The sequence below is a fragment of the Conger conger genome, chromosome 10 (assembly GCF_963514075.1).
Source record: "Conger conger chromosome 10, fConCon1.1, whole genome shotgun sequence".
Lineage (NCBI taxonomy): Eukaryota > Metazoa > Chordata > Actinopteri > Anguilliformes > Congridae > Conger > Conger conger.
The window spans coordinates 24120209-24142613 of record NC_083769.1 but is presented as its reverse complement, the minus strand read 5'-3'; the positions used below and the strand labels follow the sequence as shown (position 1 = coordinate 24142613).

Below are 22405 nucleotides of genomic sequence, written 5' to 3'. Positions count from 1 at the left end.
TTGTTTGTGGTAGCCCTGAGAACATCTAAGAGGCGTACTGTTGAGGACCGAAGAGTACATGCTGGAATTTAATGTGACAGACAATCAGTAATATAGGGGGTGTCAAGCCATGTAGTGCTTTAAACCATGAGCAATATTTTAAAGTCAATCCTAAAAGATACAGGAAGGCCATGCAACTCTTGCAATACTGGTGTTGCAATATGCTCTCTTCGTTTGATCCTACTTAAAAGTCTTGTGGCAGCATTTTCTATGGCTTGAAGTTTTGTAATTGCTGCTTCAGGAAGGCCAGTATGAAGTGCATTGCAATAGTCCAAACGGCTGTGTATAAAATCATCAATGAGCTTCTCAGCATCTTTTTTTGGTAATGTTGTAAGAAGTTATTACGTATCTGCATTTATTTCAGATAGACAGTCAGGTTTCACTGTGATCTTTGGTTCTCTGTTTTTACAGATATATACAGTACTGTGCAAAAGTCTTAGGCACCTGTATAACGAGAAAGAGAAGATTCTTTAAGAAATAATTCAATGAAAGGTCCTGAATAAACATACTATACATTTTACATTACATTTTTGTAATTAGGCAGAATAGTTGAACTGAATCAAATTAATATTTTTTGTGACCACCCTTCGGCATTAAAACTGCACCACTTCTCTGAGATATAGAACTGCTGGATAGCATTGGCTAAGACAATGAGCAGGGAGGTTGTTGCAAGCATGTTGGAGAACTTGCCACAGTTCTTATGCAGACTTTGTGTGGCTTCTTGCTTCAATAAAATGAAATACAAAAAGTCTCTTTTGGAAAATGAATATTTGGAAATCTCAAATGTGTTCAAATGTGTTCTTTTATACTAACTAAAAAATAAACATATATATAATAAAGTCTAGGGTGCCTAAGACTTCTGCACAGTACTGTGCAACTGTGTATGATCAGCAAACTATGGTAGTTGATGTTATGATGTTACCAAGGGGAAGCATGTATAAAGAAAACAGTAAAGGTCCCAAAAACACTGCCGTGGGCCACACCATGGTCAACTGAAAAAATGTTAGACGTGTGTCCACCCGACTGATATAATAAAAAATTCCGTAATATAAGAATAAAACCACAGCCCAACTCATTTTTGAAGACGATTAATTGAGATTTCATGATCAATAGTGTGAAACGCAACACTAAGATCCAGCATCATAAGAACAGAACCCCTCTCAGCATCCGCATTCAATCTCAGGTGGTCTAAAACTTTCACTAAAGCAGTTTCAGTACAATGGTTGGCCCTGAAACCAGACTGAATTTTTTTGACAATTCCATTATCAGACAGATGCTTCGTCAATTGTTTAAATACAACTTTCTTCAGTACTTAGGAAGAATAAATTTCAGATTGGGTGGTAGTTGTTTGGGGAAGAGGGATCAAAGCTAGCATTTTTAAGTAGAGCTTTGACAATTGCAATTTTAAAAGACTCACCATTTTTTCAAGAGGAATTTATGATTGACAGCTGATGCCTACATATTAATGGTACCCAAGGCTTTGAGCAAACAGAATATCTGCTTCCTCAAGCAAGGCTGGGAATGAACAGCCTGAGGCTTTTCAGGGCATAGTCCAGCACTTGCTGCATCACATTAACATGTTCAGAACACACATCTGGGTCATGCCGTGTGACACTGGAAAAAGCAACATGCTCTGAATACCCATGCAGAAGGCATATCTTATAGGACTATCATTATTTTCTTTATGAAATATAACATTTTGTGGAATAACCCAGATGCGAGGCCTATTTGCAGTATACAAAAGTCATGCTGGGTTTCAATGTAGCTAAATGCAATGGCTGCAATATGTTTTAATATATTTTTATATATATATATTTTTCATTTATTGGTTATGTGATCATATTTTGCATGCCATTTAATAACTGTACATGATCCATTTCTCCTCCTTCTGCAGGCATTGCTGGGAACCCTGTGCTTTTCAATGTGAATGGAGATGCGCCTGGTCGCTACGAGATCTTTCAGTACCAGATCAAGAATAGTACGGCAGAGTACAAGGCCATTGGAAATTGGACCGACCAGCTCCATTTAGACGTAAGATTATTCATTATATTAATTAATCCAACTGAAATTCAGCTCATGGTAAGCTACTATGCACTGCAAATTCACCAGTCAAGATCAAAGCTCAGAAAAGTATCTGAATTACATATTTGACCCAGGTCTGCCAATAATAAAGGTCTGGTTGTGCGGTTGTGGGATGAATTAGATTACATGGCTCTCAAGAGCACATGTTGCTCTTCATATTCAATTAGTCTTGAAAGTTGAAAGTAGGTAACTCGCCTCATTGGCTGTCTACAGCATGGCATGTTTGGTGTTGTGTTTTTTAGAGGATGACTTGGTTGTGCTAGTGCCATTATAGTTTCAGTTCTTATCTAGCAGGCGGAGAGGAGACAAGGTATCACAGACCCACTCTGAGCAATGTGCGGTAACAGGATCCATTAACCTATGGCATTACCCCAAGCCTGGAAAAGTGCACAGCACGATCAAGTCAGGGATAAAGATTTGGGGAAGTAGTGTCCTGGGCAAAGTGACTGTTGCAGGACCATAATGACTGGTTGTGCTGCTGAAGCCTCCATTTTTGCTGAATCCACTGCCAGTCTCAGATCTCTTGAAATGAAAGGGAAGTGGGCCGACAGCGCAATTGCTTTCCTGTATAAAAGTATTCCTCTGTTTTTCCTCCATCAGCAAATGAAAACGCCATCAACGAAACTGCTTTCATAACATATATCGGTAAAGAAAGTAAAAAAAACAAACGTTTCATCTTGCAGTTGTGAAATCATTCTCAAAGAATAACCCCCCAAACCCCCCACCCACATCCTAAACATTTTTTCTTTATTTTTTACAAATATTTGTATTGCATTGCATTGCATATGTATTCCTGCAAAATGGTGTACAGAGTCTGTTACACAGATATTGCCTTTGATCCTGTACTTTGTCTCTTGTTTGCTTTTGAGACTGTTTGAATTTATTTGAATCCAATAAAAGTTAATTGAATTGTGCCCTCATGCATATGCAATGCTCTTTTTGTGAAAGTCGTCAAACACCAATTTTAGTACCATTCAGAAATTTTGATTTTATTTCACGAATATGTCCTTTTTGGAAAACTGCCTAGACATTGATTAGAAAAAATGATGCAGAATGCTCATTTTTGGTGATATTGTTTTCACATTTGTCAGTGTTGTGACTTAGCTCCATTGTCTTTCTAAGTGCACTAGCCACAGCTACAATAATCTGTATCCAGTCAAAAACAGAAAAACTTCAGTGTGAAAGAAAATGGCGAAAATGAAAACGACTCATTGTGTTTGAGCTTCTGTAACTCTTGGAAAACAACCCCCAAAGGGTTACCTTTCAGAAGAGACCAGGATTATGCTTATAGTCAAAAGGGTTCAAAAATAGTAACTATTTTATTTTGGGCATGTCATTTTTAAGCTTGTCAAAAAAGGGGTGGGTTAATTTCAACTTCAGTTATTAATTTGTGCAAACTCAGGATATGCCTGAGTGACTGTGGTGGACTTGTGTGTTCCTTCAATGGAAACAAACATGAATGTTCTTTTTGCATTATGACGATGTGTACAGCAGTGCCTTATCTTTCAGTTATCTGATTCACACAAACATTATGCAATTGAAATGAGTCAACCTGGAGCCCATGAGTGCAAGAGAAATAGAGGCTCTGATCTGAATAGTGTAATCCTATTGCAGTGATAGTACACAGGTTTGTTGGGGGCTTATCTCTCCTTCATGTGTGCATTTAATTTCTTCATCCCTCCTTTACGTTTCCCCAAGATTGGGGACATTCCTACTCATTCAATGTAGGTAATTTATTGTCATTTATTCCATCATGATTTTTCAGTCCACAAACTGAATTTCTGATAATTTCTTAATTGACTGAATTGAAATGGAATTAGTCGATTCATGAACTGAATTTCAACTCTATTACACTTTTCTCTATTACACTCATCCCTCTTTTAAGAGTCTTTTCCGGGTTCTCATCTGTCCTTTATTGCAGATCAAGGCGATGCAGTGGCCGGGGGGCGCCCGGCAGGTACCCGTCTCCATCTGCAGCCAGCCGTGCCCTCTGGGCCACCGCAAGAAGACGGTGAAGGGCATCCCCTGCTGCTGGCACTGCGAACGGTGCGACGGCTATCAGTACCAGGCCGACACCTTCAGCTGCAAGATGTGCCGCTTCGACCTGCGGCCCAACGAGAACCACACGGGCTGCCGGCCCATCCCCATCGTCAAGCTGGAGTGGAGCTCGCCCTGGGCCGTCATCCCGGTCTTCATCGCCATCCTGGGCATCATGGCCACCCTGTTCGTGGTGGGCACCTTCATCCGTTACAACGACACGCCCATCGTGAAGGCCTCAGGCCGCGAGCTCAGCTACGTGCTGCTGACGGGCATCTTCCTGTGCTACGCCACCACCTTCCTGATGATCTCCACGCCCGACGTGGGCATCTGCTCCCTCCGCCGCATCTTCCTTGGCCTGGGGATGAGCATCAGCTACGCCGCCCTCCTGACCAAGACCAACCGCATCTACCGCATCTTCGAGCAGGGAAAGATGTCCGTCTCTGCCCCCCGCTTCATCAGCCCGGCCTCCCAGCTGGTCATCACCTTCAGCCTGATCTCGGTGCAGCTGCTGGGGGTGTGCATCTGGTTCGGCGTGGACCCCTCCCAGGCCATCATCGACTACGAGGACCAGCGCACGGCCAACCCGGACTTCGCCCGCGGCGTGCTCAAGTGCGACATCTCGGACCTGTCGCTCATCTGCTTGCTGGGGTACAGCATGCTTCTCATGGTCACCTGCACCGTCTACGCCATTAAGACACGAGGAGTCCCCGAGACCTTCAACGAGGCCAAGCCCATCGGCTTCACCATGTACACCACTTGCATCGTCTGGCTGGCCTTCATCCCCATCTTCTTCGGGACCTCGCAGTCCACAGAAAAGGTGAGCTCCAGACGCGACGGGGCTTGTGTAGCTTGGTTTAGACACGGTTTATGGTGAACCGTGCATGGTTCAATTCACAATACACCGAGGATCGTTCTTTATAGGCATTCAGTTTCCAGCCAAAACATATTAAACCAAACACCCAACAGAACATTGAATTCTCTTTTTATGTTCCCATGGTTGGTTGAGTGGAATTATCCACTAGAGTTGTTGGATTTATTTTTTTTAGTACTCTTGTTGAAAAATGAGGTTCTTTACCTTTTTCATACAGTATATTAAATCATTTGGGTTTAATGCAATGGACGGAAGATAAAACAGAGAAGGGTAAAAACAGGCTTAAATGAAATTTGCTAGCAAACTTTCTGAGATTTATTTCTCCTTCTAAGATATTACTTCTGGAAAGCTGGGAAAAAGTTATGGTTTTAAAATTGGTTGGCACATTCCCAAACATGTTCCCATCCCAATGTCCTAACATCCTAATATAAACATCTCTTCAGTTTGGCCATTCATGCAGTTGTATTTGCAAAGTGGAGCGGCTGCAGTTGGAATGGTTAGCCCTGTTATTTCCCATACCTTAAACAATGGTGTGGTGATGCTGTGACAGGGTGCCAATTGTGGCTGCCATATCTGATTGCGAATGGATAAATCACAGAAACAGATGAATTGCAGTAAACTGGCTGTATGCCACTTCATTCCAGTTCAAGGGGTGCATACAAAAACAGAGCACCAGGCAATATAACAAAACAAAAAACAAACAGGGGGAGGTAACTGCTGCCAGATGCTTGTGATTTTAATTTATCCAAAAACTATCCCAGAAAAATCCTAAATTTTCAATTGACTCCAGTGCTAATTTAGAAACATATTTCTCCATGCCTCATTCTTGAGTTACAAAACCCAAAATCATATTTCTTCAGGTACTCCTTTCTGAGTAAGCTGACTGTAGCAAGGTCAGCTAAATTATTAGCTCTGCTATCGATCATTTTAGTGAGACCTTCTCCAGAAGCACATATGTTATATTTCAGAGTGATTCACCATTGTACTTCCTCCTGTCTGGTACCATTGATGAATCATCCTCCATGAGGAATATTTGTAGTCTCTGCTTGTTCTCCACTCATTCCCTTTGGACAGTGATGGATGGATTGAGCACCTCAAGTGTCTGAATATTACCTCACCAAGTGCCCAAGAAAACTTTTGCCTTAATTACTTTGATTGGACAAACACAAATCCATTCACCCCCTCTTCCACCCACCAAAATTCACATTTGTTATAGAAACGGTATAATTTGTTTCAATCTCTGAATCTGATATTATTGCTTTGTTTCAACTATCTTGTCTCAACTATCATGTCTGTTCAGTGTTGCCACCAACGTGGCAGTGCGCCTACAACTGAATGACTTAAGACCAGGAAATCTGTTCATGTCCACCTGGTGCTTTCAGAGATGATGAGAAATGACAGATGCAGCTAGCTCACGCAACGCTGCTATTGCCATCATTGCACTGACACTTGTTTTTGTCAAAGGTTTAAATGCTGAGCAACCTGTTTCATATGTGCTTAATTAGATTACTGTATGACTTGGTGTGGTCACATGAAACTAAACTAAAGATACTAGGAACAGGGTTGGTGACCGCTGCTGTAGATGCCAGGAAGAAACCACCAGACAGTATTTGTGCTGATAGCCAAACTGTACACACGCTATGCAGTACAAGTCACTGTATTGCAGGTCTGATGAAGGCCAACAAGCAACCCTGGATTGATTACCAATCAGCCTTATGCCTGTAGTCCAGAAGGACTACAATTTGGAGGACAGCTGTCAAAAGCCGTCTGCGCTCCTGCATGATACCTTGCAACATAAGCAAAGATGGATATTGGGTAATAATATTTAATATTCCTTTGGGTCTGTGAGCTTCAATCAACCTCATGTTCTTCTTAAAATTGACTTTCATGTGTTCTATTTAATTAGCCCGGGCACAGATGAGAAGAGAGTGCACAGCATGAACTGCTACGAACATGGCTGATCTTTACAGTTCGGGGTCTTTTGAAGTCTTTTATTTTTGTGGGAAAATGTCTGATTTAAACTTCAGAAAAGCTCAGCCATCCCAAGCAAGAGCTTGTTTTGTTATTCTCAAGTCAAATTAATCATGATCCTCAATGAAGAGGGGACATTTTTCAAAGATGGCTAATTGAGGACACAAAAATAATCCTATAACTGCTCCTTAAGAGGCCTGAGACACTGGAACAAGCTCATTAAATGCTTCTGATTACAGAGAGCTCGTTGACAGTTATTCATTTGAATCTGCATGTGCGATGCAATTCATTAAGTGGAGATCAGTCCTCTTGATTTGCTCAGGTTGTATGAAGTAAGTCACGTTTTCATCGAGACCTTGGCCTTCCATTCTTTCATGGAACAAAATTTCCAGAATCAGGAGATTTACAGGTAGAAAGAGAGACTATTTCCTTTCAGCGTTTACACTGAATGCCCGTTTTGCTCATTTTCTCCAATCACACCTCGTGATTTTTGCTTGATTCTGTTTGAGCCGAATAGACCACTGTGCCAATGCACTGAACAGAACAACAGAAACAAGATCAAAGGTCAGACACAATTAAATCACTGCTGAATTTTTAAGAAATACTATATCTCCGTCCTTGATTTTAGGACACTGTCGACAGGATTCCTTTGTGATGGAAGTGGAGCCCCTTGTCTGAGGCTAGCTACAGCTGAGCATACAGTCAGATACTTGTGGCATAGCGAAGATATTAATGCACATTGTGTGTGCACACAAACAAACTGACAGAAGTGCAGTTATGTGGGGCAGGTTATTTACCTGAATACAGCCGTAGTGATAGTCCTTTAATTTTTCATTCCATTTAACTTGGGTTTCTGCCCCATCGCGTGTTTCTCTGATTCTTTGTTAGATGGTATGCATCATAGTCCACTTTCAGTCCGTGGCGAACTCCGCCTGGGTGATGAAGTGCCAAATGCTGCTGGACCGTCAGTGTCAGGCGTTCTTTTTATATGCGATGTACCGTGTCAGACAGGGTGCTTAATGGATGGTATTTACAGTTTGTTCACCCAAGCCTACAAATCATGGGCTATGAGGAAGTTGGCAGACTGTTTCCATTAAAACTGATCATCCATGTTCACTGCAGCAACATACAGTAGATCTTTTAGAATATCTTTACATTGAAAAATAAAATGAATGTCCAAGTGGAGGTAGTAGCTGTACAAACAGATTGATCAAGTTTGTCAGACAAATTTCAATCAGGCATCCAGGTAATATCTTACCCTTATGAAACATTCGCACATCCAGTTTGGTAAGGTGCTGGGCTGAAAAGCGCATCAATGAAAAGAAGGAAGCCCACACATTAATAGGCTCCTTACACGCCTGACACAAACCTGATGTAGATCCACTGGGATGGAAACATTGTCTACAATAAAGGTGTGCAAGGAGCATATCAGTGTGCAAGCTTCCTTCATTTCAAATATCTTACCCATGCACATTTAAAATTTCAGCCAATAAGACCTAACCATGATTGCAAATTGTGAATATGTTGACATGCTAATATTATCTTGATTACAATAATTATTATTGGAATAGTCTCTTATGCAGAATCCATGATCCTGCCTTGTTCAAAATGGTTATTTTAGAAGAGTCAGTTTTAAAATGTCATATGCTGAATACTTACTTCACCTGCACTAACCACAACAGCACAGACTTATAACGAAATTATGGATTTAAATGACAAATTAAACTAAAATACATGCATTCACATGTGGGGTATTTCAAAGATGCCTGGTCCTGGTGGTGGGGGATGTCTCCTATGGAGGACATGAGATGTGTCTGGACCATAGATGTGTTCCTGTATTGTACTGCATGTCACTCTGTATAACAGTGTCTGCCAAGAGATTGTAATGCAATTTAAGTGGGCCCACGACTACTCCACCCAGTTGTCCTTTGTTTGCATTTGAAGCCCGTAACAGGTGTGGCATGCAGCACTGTGTTTGTACTGCTTTCGTCAGCTCTGGAGGCTTGTGTCTGTCTGTTTGTCTGCGAGGAGCATGTCATCAGTGTTGTCCGCACCTGCAGGGGCGTGGGGGGGGGGGGGGGGGGGGGGGGGTGTACTAACACTTTGAACAAACTCATATGGGCCATGTTTGTTGTGTCTCTTCTCTTGTTGCGAGTGGGAATTGGTTTACAACCTCTTACAGAGTACAACACCCACTGGAGCTGGGAGAGCAAACAGGGAAATCGCATCACCATCCGTCTCCAAGCTAGCAATAATTAAATAAGACAAACACAGTCACCTCTCGTGATCACAAGTCTAAAAGCAAGATCCCCAATATTTATCAACTTGGGAATAGTTTTTCAGAAATGCAAGAAAATGTTTTCATTGTCAGCAATGATCTAAACTGAACTACAAACTATAAATGGATGTATTGTATATTCATAATAATGATATTCTGTAATTGCATGACCAGTGCTGTCGAAATTCGGTGTGTGTCTTTGATTTGCATTGCACAATGGAGAAATCCAGAAAGAATGACTTGAGTCCACCACATAAACATATAAAGCTGCAAAGCCAGCAGTATTAGTCACACGTGTGTGGCTTGTAGAATATTGACAGCTGTACTGTTTGTAGTAGCTAACAGAGGTGGGAACACCCTCAGCATCCCTACACCACACCTCAAGCACACCCTGCCAGGGGGTCCCCAGTGCATGCTGGGGGATGTGATGTGTGGCGGATGTGATTCTTCAGTTCTTAAACCGACACCGTGGGCACTCCAGGGGCTGGCTGCTGGTGATGTTACTTGCTCAACTGGCTCTTATAAGGAGTGGACATGGCAGGAAAATAGGAGCACTGCCCGCGTTTGCAGAGGAGATGCTGAAGGCTCCAGTTTGGGGAGCACCGGGCCACTTTTTAAAACAAGATGGCTGTCTGTCTGTGTGTGTAATGGCTGTATTTCAGTGGCTTAAGGTGTGGTTTCTTGTGAGATTTTAATTACATTATGGCTTAATTATAGTACATACAGTATAATTCATTACGGATTCATTACAAATCCCTGAAAAAAGGGAGTTTTCAGGAATGCTCTTGCTTTTCTGGTACATTATTCATGAACTGAAAAATGCAAAATCAAAATTTCTGAATAGTGTGAGCTGCTTTTTTCTTATTAGAAGGTTATTAATTAGTATTCCTCCAGTGTAAATCTGGAGCTTAGAAATAAACGGCTTTGTATTTTAATGCTTGGGACCTCTTACGATGTGAATTGTGACATTTTCACTGCTTTCAGCAGAGGATTTCTGGCACGTTGTTTGTTTGTGCTGCACATACATACATGCACACACGCGCACGCGCACACCCACACACACACACACACACACACACACACACACAACCCAACCCAACCCACTCTCCCTTCACAGACAGGAGGACTTCTTCATCCATTAATTTCCATTTATTTGCTCTTAATTGCCAGTATGATGGTCAGATCATAGCAGCAATATCAGTTGCAGAGACAGGCTGTTCCGTGTCTGATGTATCATGCATAATTGCCCACAAAGGAAGCTCACTTATTTTGTATGCTGTACGGTGGTTATCCATTGTGTTGCTCACAGGCTTTCAGGCTCTTAATTTTAGACCTAGATTCACAATGTCTAAAAACAATTTTATTAATATAAATGCAATTAATACACTCCAAAATTGTATTTTCATCAATTTTCTGAATGATAACCAACATAATATTTTGTGATGTAGATGGTGGAGGAAGTGAGATAGACACAAAGCATTCCCCCACAGCTGGTCACTAGCTTTATACATGTCACAGTCAATAATGCATGCTTTGTGGTTTACCTAGTGCAAAATCATTAGGTTAACTATTTGAAGCCAAATGATGCAATTTTTCAGTGTTCAGTTTCAATCTACAAATAAAATGTTCTATTAATTCAAATGTTATTCAAATGAGTAAAGGTAGAAAGAAACTTGTATGCATATATACGTACCATAATGTTTGGGGAAAATACCCATTCTTGAATTGACTCTTCACTCCACAATTTTGTAACCAAATTGCTTCCTTAGTGCAGGTACTGTATAACAGGGCTTTTACTATCTGGTCTTCATTCTAGGCTTTTGGTTACCTTTTGAGTCTTTTGATTAATAGCTTTTGAGTCTGTTAATGAATATGAAAAAAATGAGAAAGTCAGAGGCTCTGGTAAAATCTTAGGCTTATTAAATTCAAACATTTGGACCATCATTAAGAAGAAAGAGAGCACTGTTGAGTTCAGTAATTGTAAGGCCTAGTAGGTCAAGGAAGACCTCAACAGTTAATGACCGAATCATTCTCACTATACTGAGGGTATTAAAATACCCTCAAATAAAAACCGAGAACTTTGCACTTTAACTCCATGTGAATAGAACATTATGGAGGGCACTGTATGTACAGTAATGTTTATTTTAAATAGATTTTTATCTTTTAAGGTCACAAAACATGCCAAAACGCCAAAACCAAAACATTTGACTGCATGTAGGTATTTAATGTAATAATGGCACATGCAAAGCTGCTCTGCCTCCAATCTGGGGAACACACACAATATTCTATTCCCCCTCAGTGCCAGTTTTTCTTAAATTTTACTTTTCAGGATGCCATTTCACTGAGCTGCCTTCCTTATTTTTTTAATGCTTTTTAGATATTTTTTACTGTCTTACTGTTGACTGTTGTTGTTTAATGATGCTGTTTAGATGTTTTATTTTGCACTTCTGTTATAGCTTGTGTCATTTTTAACTCAACATGCTGGTATGTATCTTGTTTTTCTATTATTTTACCTTTAAGTATTTATGGGGAGCATCAGGAATGCATCATTTTGTTCAGCACTGGCGAACAGCATGCTCACTGCACTTTCTGAATGAGACCATGAAAGACAATGGAAGGAAAGACTCCATGCTCACACTCTCACACACAATACACGCATCAAATGTAGACAGTTCTCTTCTGATTTGAGATAAAGCATTGTGCCAGCATTCCATTGAGTTTAAGATAAGTCTTAAGTGTACCCGCCTGGAAGAAATTCAAATAAAATTCAACTGAGAAAGTTTGTCTCCACTCAAACACTGTGACCTGCCAGATTTGTTTGGATCTAATTACGGTTTTGTTTTCTTTGTTGCTTTCTTTGTGCAATTTTCAAACTTATGTTCAAAAGAACAGTTGATTTCTGGACAGGCTAATGACCTGGTATGTACAACAGAGGTTGAATATTGACTGGTTCACGCACAGCAGCCTGAATATTACTGGACAGACCACAGAACAGGCTTTCAAAATGGAGACCGACCAATTCATAACAAACTGTCTTAAAGTTCTTTATCAGCTACACTTTATAGGGAGAGCTTTTGCTCATTTTCTGCATCTGAAAACTGGGCATGACTATCCATGGATATCTTTAACATGAACAAAGGATAAAAACACACTGTAACCACACCTCGCAGGTAATCTGATCACCACCGCAGCCCGTCTGATGAAAGAATGGTGGGCGAAAGCTTAAGGGCAGAGCACACAGGATTAAGCCGTGTACATGGATAGAAGTGAGAGATCACAACGGGAGAAGCTAATCTCATAATTGCATTAGCGTTAGCGCTGTTATCTTTCACTGGGCTTTCTGGGCACAGTGGGAGGCCCCCTCACCTGGCACATTGTGGCACTGCTGGGGCCTGCTGTATGCGGTATTGCCAGGTGCGTAATTGGACAGACTCCGCTTGGGAGGGTTGGGCTCAGCATTTGGATGATGACACTCCGTGTCTCGTTCATCCATTCAAGTGCTAGATCCCTGGTTTATGGCTCTCCCACTGATGTTCAGTGTTACGGCCCAGGCAGAACAGCAGAGAGAACAGGAGCACCTAATCCCCCCTTATAGCAAAGCCAGCCCAATTCTAAACCTGCCCACACACTCGGTGTAGCACCGTCTGACTCATTGGCACTTTCAGCCTTGAGACCTTTTCCTGTTATAATTTGCATTGCCTCATATCCTAATATGTTCTTATTATATCATACAGTGTACATAGTATGGCCATTATATATAATAAGTGTTTTTTTCCCCATTTTGACAGAGTGCTACCCTGTCATGTCACCAAACACACACCACATGCCACACCACGGGTAGCTGTCACCATGCCTTCTGTTTACATGGCGTGCTCATCCAGCTGGGGTCCTGCAGGGCTCCTGGAGCCTCTGACTGTTTCCCCCACTGCCTCCCTCTCCTCTGCCTGGCTTATCTGTCAAACGAAAGTGGAAATCGAGACAGTTTCTTTTTGAATTAACACTCTGCTCTGTGAAAATTGCATGGATTTTTTCACATTTTCAAAAACACTTGATTTGATGACTGATCAACAAGGGTAGGTACAGGAGGTATACAATAGGGACTGTAATGTGGCCGGATGATGCATAGCCTTAATGAGGATGGAGATTCCATCGACCGGAATTACAGTAGAGGCTGAAATGTGTCATGGGCAGCTGCCACTGAGCAGAGCCTCAATGACACAATCATTTCACAGGCAGGTGTTATGACTGAAGGCCTGAAGAGAACACAGAAAATGTTGGGTAAAGCTACGGAGCAGATATGGGGAAGTTGTTGAATATCATGGAAAATTGAAAACAACAAGAAGAAGAAATCATGGAGTGTTTAAAAAAAATGATCTCATGGGTAGCCGTGGGAAACGATTAAAAGAACATGTGCCACTGTAGAAACGGAAACAACTGCTTGAAGTAAAAAAATAAAATAAATCAGCAGGTAGTTGCTGCTAGAAACACATAGAACTAACATGCATCGATAGGCAGGTGCATTTAATCGGTGCAGTCCAATTAATTAGTCAATTAATTTAACAGAATGGTGTTAGAAACAGCATGCTGAAACTACATTACTAAAATTATAGAACAGTGTTACGATATGTGAATATTTATTCATTTGAAGTTTGATTTGGCAGACAATGTTGTCGGTTACAGAGCAGGGTTTGAGTCGTTGATGGAGTGCCTGTTGTCACTGACATCATCACCGTAATGGAGATGGAGCGGTCTACATCAACACTGCTGACAGGGGCTGCCAAATATCAGTAACAGGCATTCTGATCCCAGCACATTCCGCAATCTGTATATGTTTTTACACTTTGTTTCTCCCAGCATTTGTAATTTGATTAAAATGCTAAGTACTATACAACTCACACTTTAGGCTATGTTGAGTTTGACCATTACCAATGTACCTAAACTGCTGGCAAATTTACAGATTGCACCAAAAATGGGGGAAATTTCCAGAATCGTAAACAAGGGGAACCTCACCAAACTGCCGGGGTTCACAGGATATTTAAATGTTTTCTCATCCCATTCCTCTCCTCAATCCACCTCATCTGAGAAGGGAAAATGTATGTGGTGGTAAATGTTTTATGATTGGTGCCATCGACTATTTTGAAAATTCAAAGATGTAGTGGATGTGAAATCAGAGGAGAAATTAGCTGCTCCAGTCCATGTTACACTGTCTATGGGAGAAAGGCCTCCAAAGTCTGATTTCACAATTCAAGGCCAGTTCCTGGATCAATAATATCCATCTTTCTTTGGTCGATGAAATAATTGCTGTCAGCTGTAAGAACTTTGCCTTCAGTGAAATGGCAATGTTGGTTTCAGCATGTTGCCATTTTTTATCTGCAACTAAATGCTACAGCATTCCTTAAAGATAAAGAACATTTTACAATATATTAAACATAGTTATATAGTTATGACCTTAAACAAGACTGGCTTTTCATCTCCATTATGCCATGGAGAAGGTTTATCTTTTGATCATTTTATGTAATTCATTCTACCTTAAGTTATTTGGTTCCACAAAGATATTGCTTTAATGTATATTGAAAAATAAAAATGTTAAAGACTGAGATTCTGGTTAATACCTTGGAAATATGAATAGAATAGAATAGAATTGCCCATGCTCAGAATAATGAATTGCCTGTCATATCTTGTCTCTTGATTTTATATATTGCTAGAATTAAAGATAAAATGGATACAGAGGGGTCAAAAAGTCTTCTATTTTGCATTATTTTCTAATTGAATACAAACTTTTAAATTACTAATTATATTATCAGCATGACTATTTGAGTGAAAAGTTCACATTAATTAATTCATTTTAGAATGTCTTAATATTTCATATGTCCACCTTTTAATTTAATGGCAACGTGCACTCCTGGCATAGACTCCATAAATTTGCAAAACCTGATGATTCATGTTACCCCAGCATTATTTGACAATGTTCCTAAGAGCATCTTGTGATGTAACTGAATGCTTTATTTCCAGGATTACAAGAACCCCCCAGACTTTCAATGTGGTCTCAGACTTATGGCCCCCACTGTATCTCCATTTAATGCTATTGCTATGCTCTGAAATTGTATGCAATTGATTATTTGGGCCAGGTTGTATGCATCCATGTGCAGATGAATATGAATGCACTTTATTCTTGGCTCTGATTCAGATTCAGCTATGATATCCCCATACCCAGTTTGGTCCGGAAGCCTAAAAACATCTCTACATTACCTCTTTATAGGTATCTGTACCTGGCATACCAGAATTCAGCACAAATACAAAGTTAACTCAAACTCACTGTGTTCCAAATTAAAAACTACCATTGAACTTCTGGTGGAAGGGGCCGCTGCCCCGCGGCCTGTTTGGAACACAGTGAGTTTACGTTATTTATGCAGCCTCAGGGCAGATGATGGAGGATCTTGCCAGCTTTTTATATCGGATATTGTGGGATATTGTGCTCAGTTCCAGTGCATAATCACATGGGTTACTACTACTCCGGCTCTGACTCAGCCCGGTAACTGCCCACCCAGAGAGAGGATAGGGCAGGCATTTTTATTACCCAGGTTTATAGATAGTAATAAGGCCATTGCTGCAGTCAGACCTATTCTTCAATGCGGCCCCTCAGGGATCCTATTATGGAACACACTGACCAATCAAGAAACACATGTCATCCAGTCCATCCATTTACTCCATGCTGTTTCTGTGGCGTACCTGACGCCGGTGGACCCTGCAGGTGGCTTCCTTTGAGCCTGGTGCTTTGAGAGCGCGGCAGTGTGCAGTGTCTCTGTCGTGTGATCCTCCGCATAGACACTTACAGCCAGGCAACATGAGCAAAACTGAGCCAACTGTCGAAGTTCTCAAGGAGAGTATTATTTCTGTAAACTGAATGTGCCGTTTAGCTAAAAAAATATAATTGTGTGTTATTATGTTCGTTTATGGGTGATTGAGAGAGGTCTATGCAACCTTAGTTTCTACATAAAATTGTTGCAGTTTAGTTTTAAATGTGCTTGCTATATTTATATTCTGCTTCCCTTGTGTGCAGATAGCTGTAGGTACTGGAATGGGTGGCAGGAGTGGTTAAAATTATCATAACACCGTATTACAGGCCTGCAGTAATTATTATTTTGATCCCCACACTCAAAAAAAGAAAGGGAAAACGAAGACTTTGTGACATGCTGGCATTTATGTTGTTTGTGTGTTGCCAGACAAGTGCCTCCTGATATTACGCTGTGCACAAGGCTCTCCTTCTTTTCTTCCATTATCATAAACCCAATCAAGAGATCCAATCAAGGCACTTGAGGATTTATACAAAAATATTATCAATGCAGTCAATTTGCTTCCTTTCAATAACACTGGAGTGGATAAAACCTGAAAAACATCCAGGAGATGGCTGTACGCAAAGCTGGCTTGGGCCCTCAAAGTAAAGCTATCTCTTAAATAGGGGCCTTGACATTCAGGTGGGCACTCTGTGGAAATAGAAACCCTCGGGAGTTGAGATTGGAAGTATAATTGTGCTTGTAAGAGGACTCCTCGGCTCTTTCAGTGGGACTTAATAACGGGCTCACCGCCGAACTTTCTCCAGAGCGCCATTTTGGCAGAGTGATAAGGCCCGATGGCAGATTACATCAGCTTTTTTTCGGGGCGGATTTATGTGGGAGCAGGGCCGCCCGGGCAGTGGGAGAGAGGGCCCCGGGAGTCAGACAGGGGCCCGACCCCCCGCCGCCCGCCTCCGCTCAAACACCCCGCCACGAGAGCAATATTGTGGCAGACGCTCCCGGGGCCAGGCGTAATCTTCTCTGCAGATTAAACTCTCCCCGGCCGGTCCCGGGGGGCCTGCGGCATATCTGCCGGTGCATCACGTCCGCGGCCGCGTCGCGCGGCCTCCGCTCCGGCCTCTCGCTTCCCAGAGGGCCTTCTGTCTGAGTCTCCGAATGGGCGTGGGTGTTCTGAGCCAAGCGCGACCGCAGAAGGCCCTCCTCCTGTGCTGCTCCCTCCCTTCGCTTGTGTGCGTTTCAGCCAATCAGCTGGCTACCGCCGGGCAGCGGGTGGGTGGGCAGTGGGCAGAAGTGTCTACACCACAAGCAGAAGTGAAGTTTAGAATTTAAATTAGAAATGAAATTACCGTGCCATGAATTGACGGACAATCGCGCATTAAGTAACGAAAAGTGCAAACCTGCCACCTCCTTTCAATATTGTTTTGCACCATTCACAGCACATTTCCACTTCCTGTTAATGCCCATTTCACAGTATCACGATGCAATTGCCTAGTGTTGATACCCAATGAAATGAGTTTATAGAGGAATAATTAAATCAGTCCATTGAAGGAAAGAGCTGAACATATTTTGGCTTCTATTTAATTTGCATAATTTAATTCAAATCAAAGAACTGCAAATTTGTCAGGTATTGTACTTCTCTCAGGGGTAAAACTATAATGATTATGCAAATCATCTCCATTTAAATGCCCATATCTTGATCAATTGTTTAAAATTGGTTTTCTCCTCTTAACAATCTTTTTTTCTTTTTTAAATTGAAACCACGAATTGCATTCAAATGTTTTGTGAGCATTAAAGTAAGCACATTAGATGTGTTCATTACTAATGTTGACTGAAATCAAAACAATGATCATCTGAAATTGTGGAAGACTAGTGTGAAAATAGAGACCTCTGACTGTGGGACCACTGCTGTACAGTGTAACCTGCAGATGGATGGCTTATTGTAAGGAAGTGCTGTCACTGCAGGCTGAAATGCAGGCCGGTTTGAAAACAGCTGTGTCTGGGATTGCTGTCCATCTGTGAGGCAAGTAAACAAGCATAATCTTTGCATTCGCTTTTGCTAAATAGATGCCGAGGTTGCAGCAGTGTCTTCCTGCTGTAGGCGCACAGGGATAGCCTACTTTCAACAGCTAATTTTCTAAGTCAGAATGCCAGAGCTGTTGCAGATCAATAAAACAGACTGGGAACGCATCACCACCATAGCCAAACTCCTTCATGGCAGGCATGACAGAGCAGGAATAGGGTGTTTGTTCTAAATTAGCTATATCTTTTGACAACAATGTTATTTGTTAAATTGTATTTCCAACAAGGTGAAAGTATTTTGATAATTTCCATACTAATTGACATTTCTACGATGAGTAGTTTTTGAGAACGAGAGCTTTGTTTGACAGAGATAGCTAGCTAGCTAGCTAATGTTACTTGACACTGGTGCCTGGATATATCTATCAATATATCTATCTATACAAATTGTATACAAGACAAAGGAGCTAGCTAGCTATCAATTGACCTTGTGAGAATGTGTTGAAGTGATTTCACGTAACGTCAGTATACCGCCAGACTTGGCAAAAGGGTGTTAGAGCAGGTGCAGATGCTGACTGGCGCTGGAATCAAACCAAGCTCTCGTTCTCAAAAACGACTCATGGTAAAAATGTCACTTAGTTTGGAAATGGTCAAAAGACTTTCAGCTAATTTAAAAAATACTGGTCATTGTTGTCAAAAGATATAGCCAAGTTAGGTACTATATATAGCTAAGTACCCTATTCCTGCTGTGTTTTGCCTGCCCCAAAGAAAGGGCATGTATGCCAAAGTACCCTGATTCACCTATCTGGTCTATTGTATGCAGAACACTGACAGCACCTGAATGGTTGCAGAACATTTTATGCAAATGGATGGACACACCTAAAACATACCCCAAAACACATTTTTGCTAAATTGTGTATTAGGTAGAGCTAGGCTGAAATGGTGAGTCTTTAGGGGCAAATGGATTAAAGCCAGGGCATTTAATCAGCAGACCTGGAAAGGGGGTGGAGCCAGCTCGGGCCCTGCTGTCCAGTCAGGCTCAGCGTTAGGGTTACCACCTTTGATTTGTGAAAAACTGGGACATTTGATGCGCGACGCGGGGTGTTAAACCATATTTGCAAATATACTGTTAACAGCTGCAGGACTCCCTATTTGCCTCTCTTACCTCTATTTGTCCTGATGTAGATGCACTCTGTGGCAACCAAAGGGGGAATCAGGGAGATGTGCATGTAATTTAGAGTGAGACACAAGACCGTTGCAGTTTTAAGCACTCAAGGGTGCATTTATTCACAAAAAGGAGGCCTTATCCATTCTGAAAAGTGCTCTCTTTTTGCCCAGTGTGAGTTGTACGTTGTATATTGTTTTTTTGTTGTTTTTTTTGCTGCTAGTTGCTTGTCTGATTTTGTTCTCTCGTCCTCCTCATCCGTCTCCCCCCATTTTATAAAACTAATAATAATAATTAAAAATAATAATTCAAAAAATAAATTTTAAGTATTAGGCGATTACCTCTAGGGTAGTAGCTGGCTGAACTTGCACGGTGGGGTCATTTAAGTGAATGCACGCGCCAGACTGACAGCCCGTTCAGCAGTTGCTAGGTGATAAGGTAAACTTTCGTATTTCTGCTACCTATTAAAAGGAAGTATAGGCATATGGCCAATCTTCGCTGTGTTTTACTCATTTTTGCCTGTTTACAGACACGGGATTGGATGTCTAAGCGTAAAGAGGAAAAAACAGAATAACAGTAGAAGAATCTGGTTTTATTTGGACATTTAGAAGTACAGAAAACACAAATTGTCCCGGGAAAGGATAGTCATTTTCCAGGGCAGTCGCTCAAAAAAGAGAACAATCCTGGGAAAACCAGAATGTGTGTCAACCCTACGTAGTGTAGAGGCGTTTCCCATCTCCACCCTCCCGTTCTTGTTTCTTTTTGCAGACACCACTCAGACACAGCGAGAGCTTCTCTTGCCGCTTGTCTAATGAGTGCAGAGAGGAGTTAATGGTGTTGGGTGCTGTTCTGCGTTTGGGTTGCCTGCTGCTGCACAAACTTAATGAGCAGGCTCCGGAACATGTTGACTCATCCAGAGTGGCACACCCAAAGGCTGCAGATTGATCCAAACCCTAATCCGGTATCTTCCCTTTCAACAAGAGGGTGTGTGTTATTAAGCACAATAAATACAGAACTCCCAGAGGTTGAGAAATTCTACATTGTGAAGCAGTACCCTTCACAGGTTTGAAAAAAGCATATGTACTGTATGTCTACGTGAAGGCTGAAAACAACAACACATTTTCAATTTTATTTATCACCAACAATCGTCGGTACCTTTTTCAGTTGGGTCCTGCAGTTTTTCCTTTTTTCTTTTTTAATTTACAACCTTTACAACCGTTTCCATTATCACCTCCCCTAACCCGGCACCCAGAGACATTTTTCAATAAAAGCAGGGAATTGACAGCTCCTGTATTAATATCTTCTTGTGTAAATTCATGCGCAAAGCCTGTGGCCATTGTAGTCTCGGCATGGCTGTGAAATGAATCTCCAGCTGAATGTGTCACTGCCCTACTCTAACCCCAGCACAGCCGGGCTTGTCGTGAGCCATGCCTGTTGACTGGGTCTGTGGATCCATCCTCATGAGGAGGCTTCCTTAGTTAGCTGCACATCAACAACAACAAATAAAAATGTAAGCCAGGGTAGTTTGCCGGTAAACAAAAACCACCAGAAAACTATGTTACACTATGGGAGAGAAGGTTGGCGGGGACTTTTTGAAGACAAACCCTGTCTCTGATATCATTTGTCCATTGTGGGGGGGTGACACTCTGAGCAGATTCACAGAGGACCATGATCCCACCTGTTAGTCCCCCTTGTCTCACTGCTACTCAGAGATATGCTCTCCACGCCTCCCTTACAAATTGATGCCATTGATTTTAGCGGGGCCATCCATCCCTCTGCTCTGGGACGGGGTGGGCAGGTGCGCTCACTCGGCGTGACGATTAGAGCTGGCCGTCGCGCTGATGAGAATCGAACCGGAGGAAAGGAATTGACCCCTGAGCTCACTTCCTCTGCGGGCTGTCTTCTATTAACACCGACTTCATCACTCATTCTCACAGAGAACGCCTCTCATTCCGCTTTAAAACCTAATAATCACTGCGTGACTTTTTAAGAAGAGTCCCAGTGATGCGCGTGGCTTTAGTTTGGGACAGCGATCTTACCTTAGCTGATCACTTGTTTAGTCAGCTATGGGATTAGGGAAAGTTTGTTCACATGCATTTTGTGTAGTCCTGGCATTCGCAGAAACTTGATCCAAGCAAAGTTTTTAGGAATTAATCGTTTATGTAAAATGGCATTTCCTACCTTAATGCATAAATGCAGCTTGAGGCATATGTTTTGCATACATTTCAATGGTTTTCATTTTTATTAATATACTTTAAGACCAGGTATTTAGCATTTTCCTGAACTGTCAAGTTAGAAAAATGTTCGCATCGAGGTCTAGCATTTTATAAAGCTGACTTTCAGTTTCATGCGCCTAATGTACTTCTCCATTAGGCAAGTCATATACACCTGGGAGTCCAGTGTTTAATACATGAATAAATTCACACAAAATGGAAGCAGCTGCTGAGAAGTAGAAATGTGAGCGGGGGAAAGGACCATATTATATTTAAGTTCTCAGTTACACTCTGCCTGACGTGGGCACCGGATCCACACTCATCATGCTATCTGTGCATTACATGTTCCTTTCTGTGTCCATCGAACAGTAACGCCGGTCAGCCCACGCACAAGCTGGATAAAGCGTGACGCTTGAGCAGGAAAGGCCATGTCTGTGCGTGACTGCTCGCTCCGGTCTGTGCGCTCACGTCGCCGGGTGCCAGCAGGCTCCATGAGAGTCGGTTTGCCATGATGCTGGACACGCTGCCTTGGCGTCTCGGGCCTCTGCTGTTCCCCGCACCGCCCCCCCCCCCCCCCCCCCCTCTCTCTCTCTCTCTCTCTCTCTCTCCTCATAAAGCTGATTAACGTCACTCTTCTGTGTAAACACCACCAACGCGCCAAAGGGAGCTGACACACTGTGCCAAATTTAACACCAACCCTCGACCCCTCTCCCAATGTTGCTTACGCATGTTGTGGACGTTTCGTGAGGTCATTTGTTCCTTATGGATATCGTAGGAGTGATGCAGGACAGGGGCGGTACAGGGAGAGAGAGGAGGGAAGATAATAGTCTGGCTCTAGGAAAGTGTTTTAAGGTTGATAAAGCAGCAATATTAAAAGCAGCTTTGCAGAAAATTAACAAACAAGAGGTGGCCGCAGTAGCCTGGATACACCTCGGA

At 42.0% G+C, this 22405-nt stretch overlaps 1 protein-coding gene across 3 annotated transcripts in view; it reads left to right on the top strand.

Annotated features, from left to right (window-relative positions):
- Nucleotides 1-22405, top strand: part of LOC133138881 (metabotropic glutamate receptor 4-like) — a 281844-nt gene that overhangs the window by 249039 nt on the left and 10400 nt on the right. For all 3 annotated transcript variants that reach the window (XM_061258002.1, XM_061258004.1, XM_061258003.1), the window contains exons 8-9: nucleotides 1934-2070; nucleotides 4043-4978. In XM_061258002.1, the coding sequence (XP_061113986.1) occupies nucleotides 1934-2070; nucleotides 4043-4978 (1073 nt within the window). The remainder of the gene's footprint in view (nucleotides 1-1933; nucleotides 2071-4042; nucleotides 4979-22405) is intronic.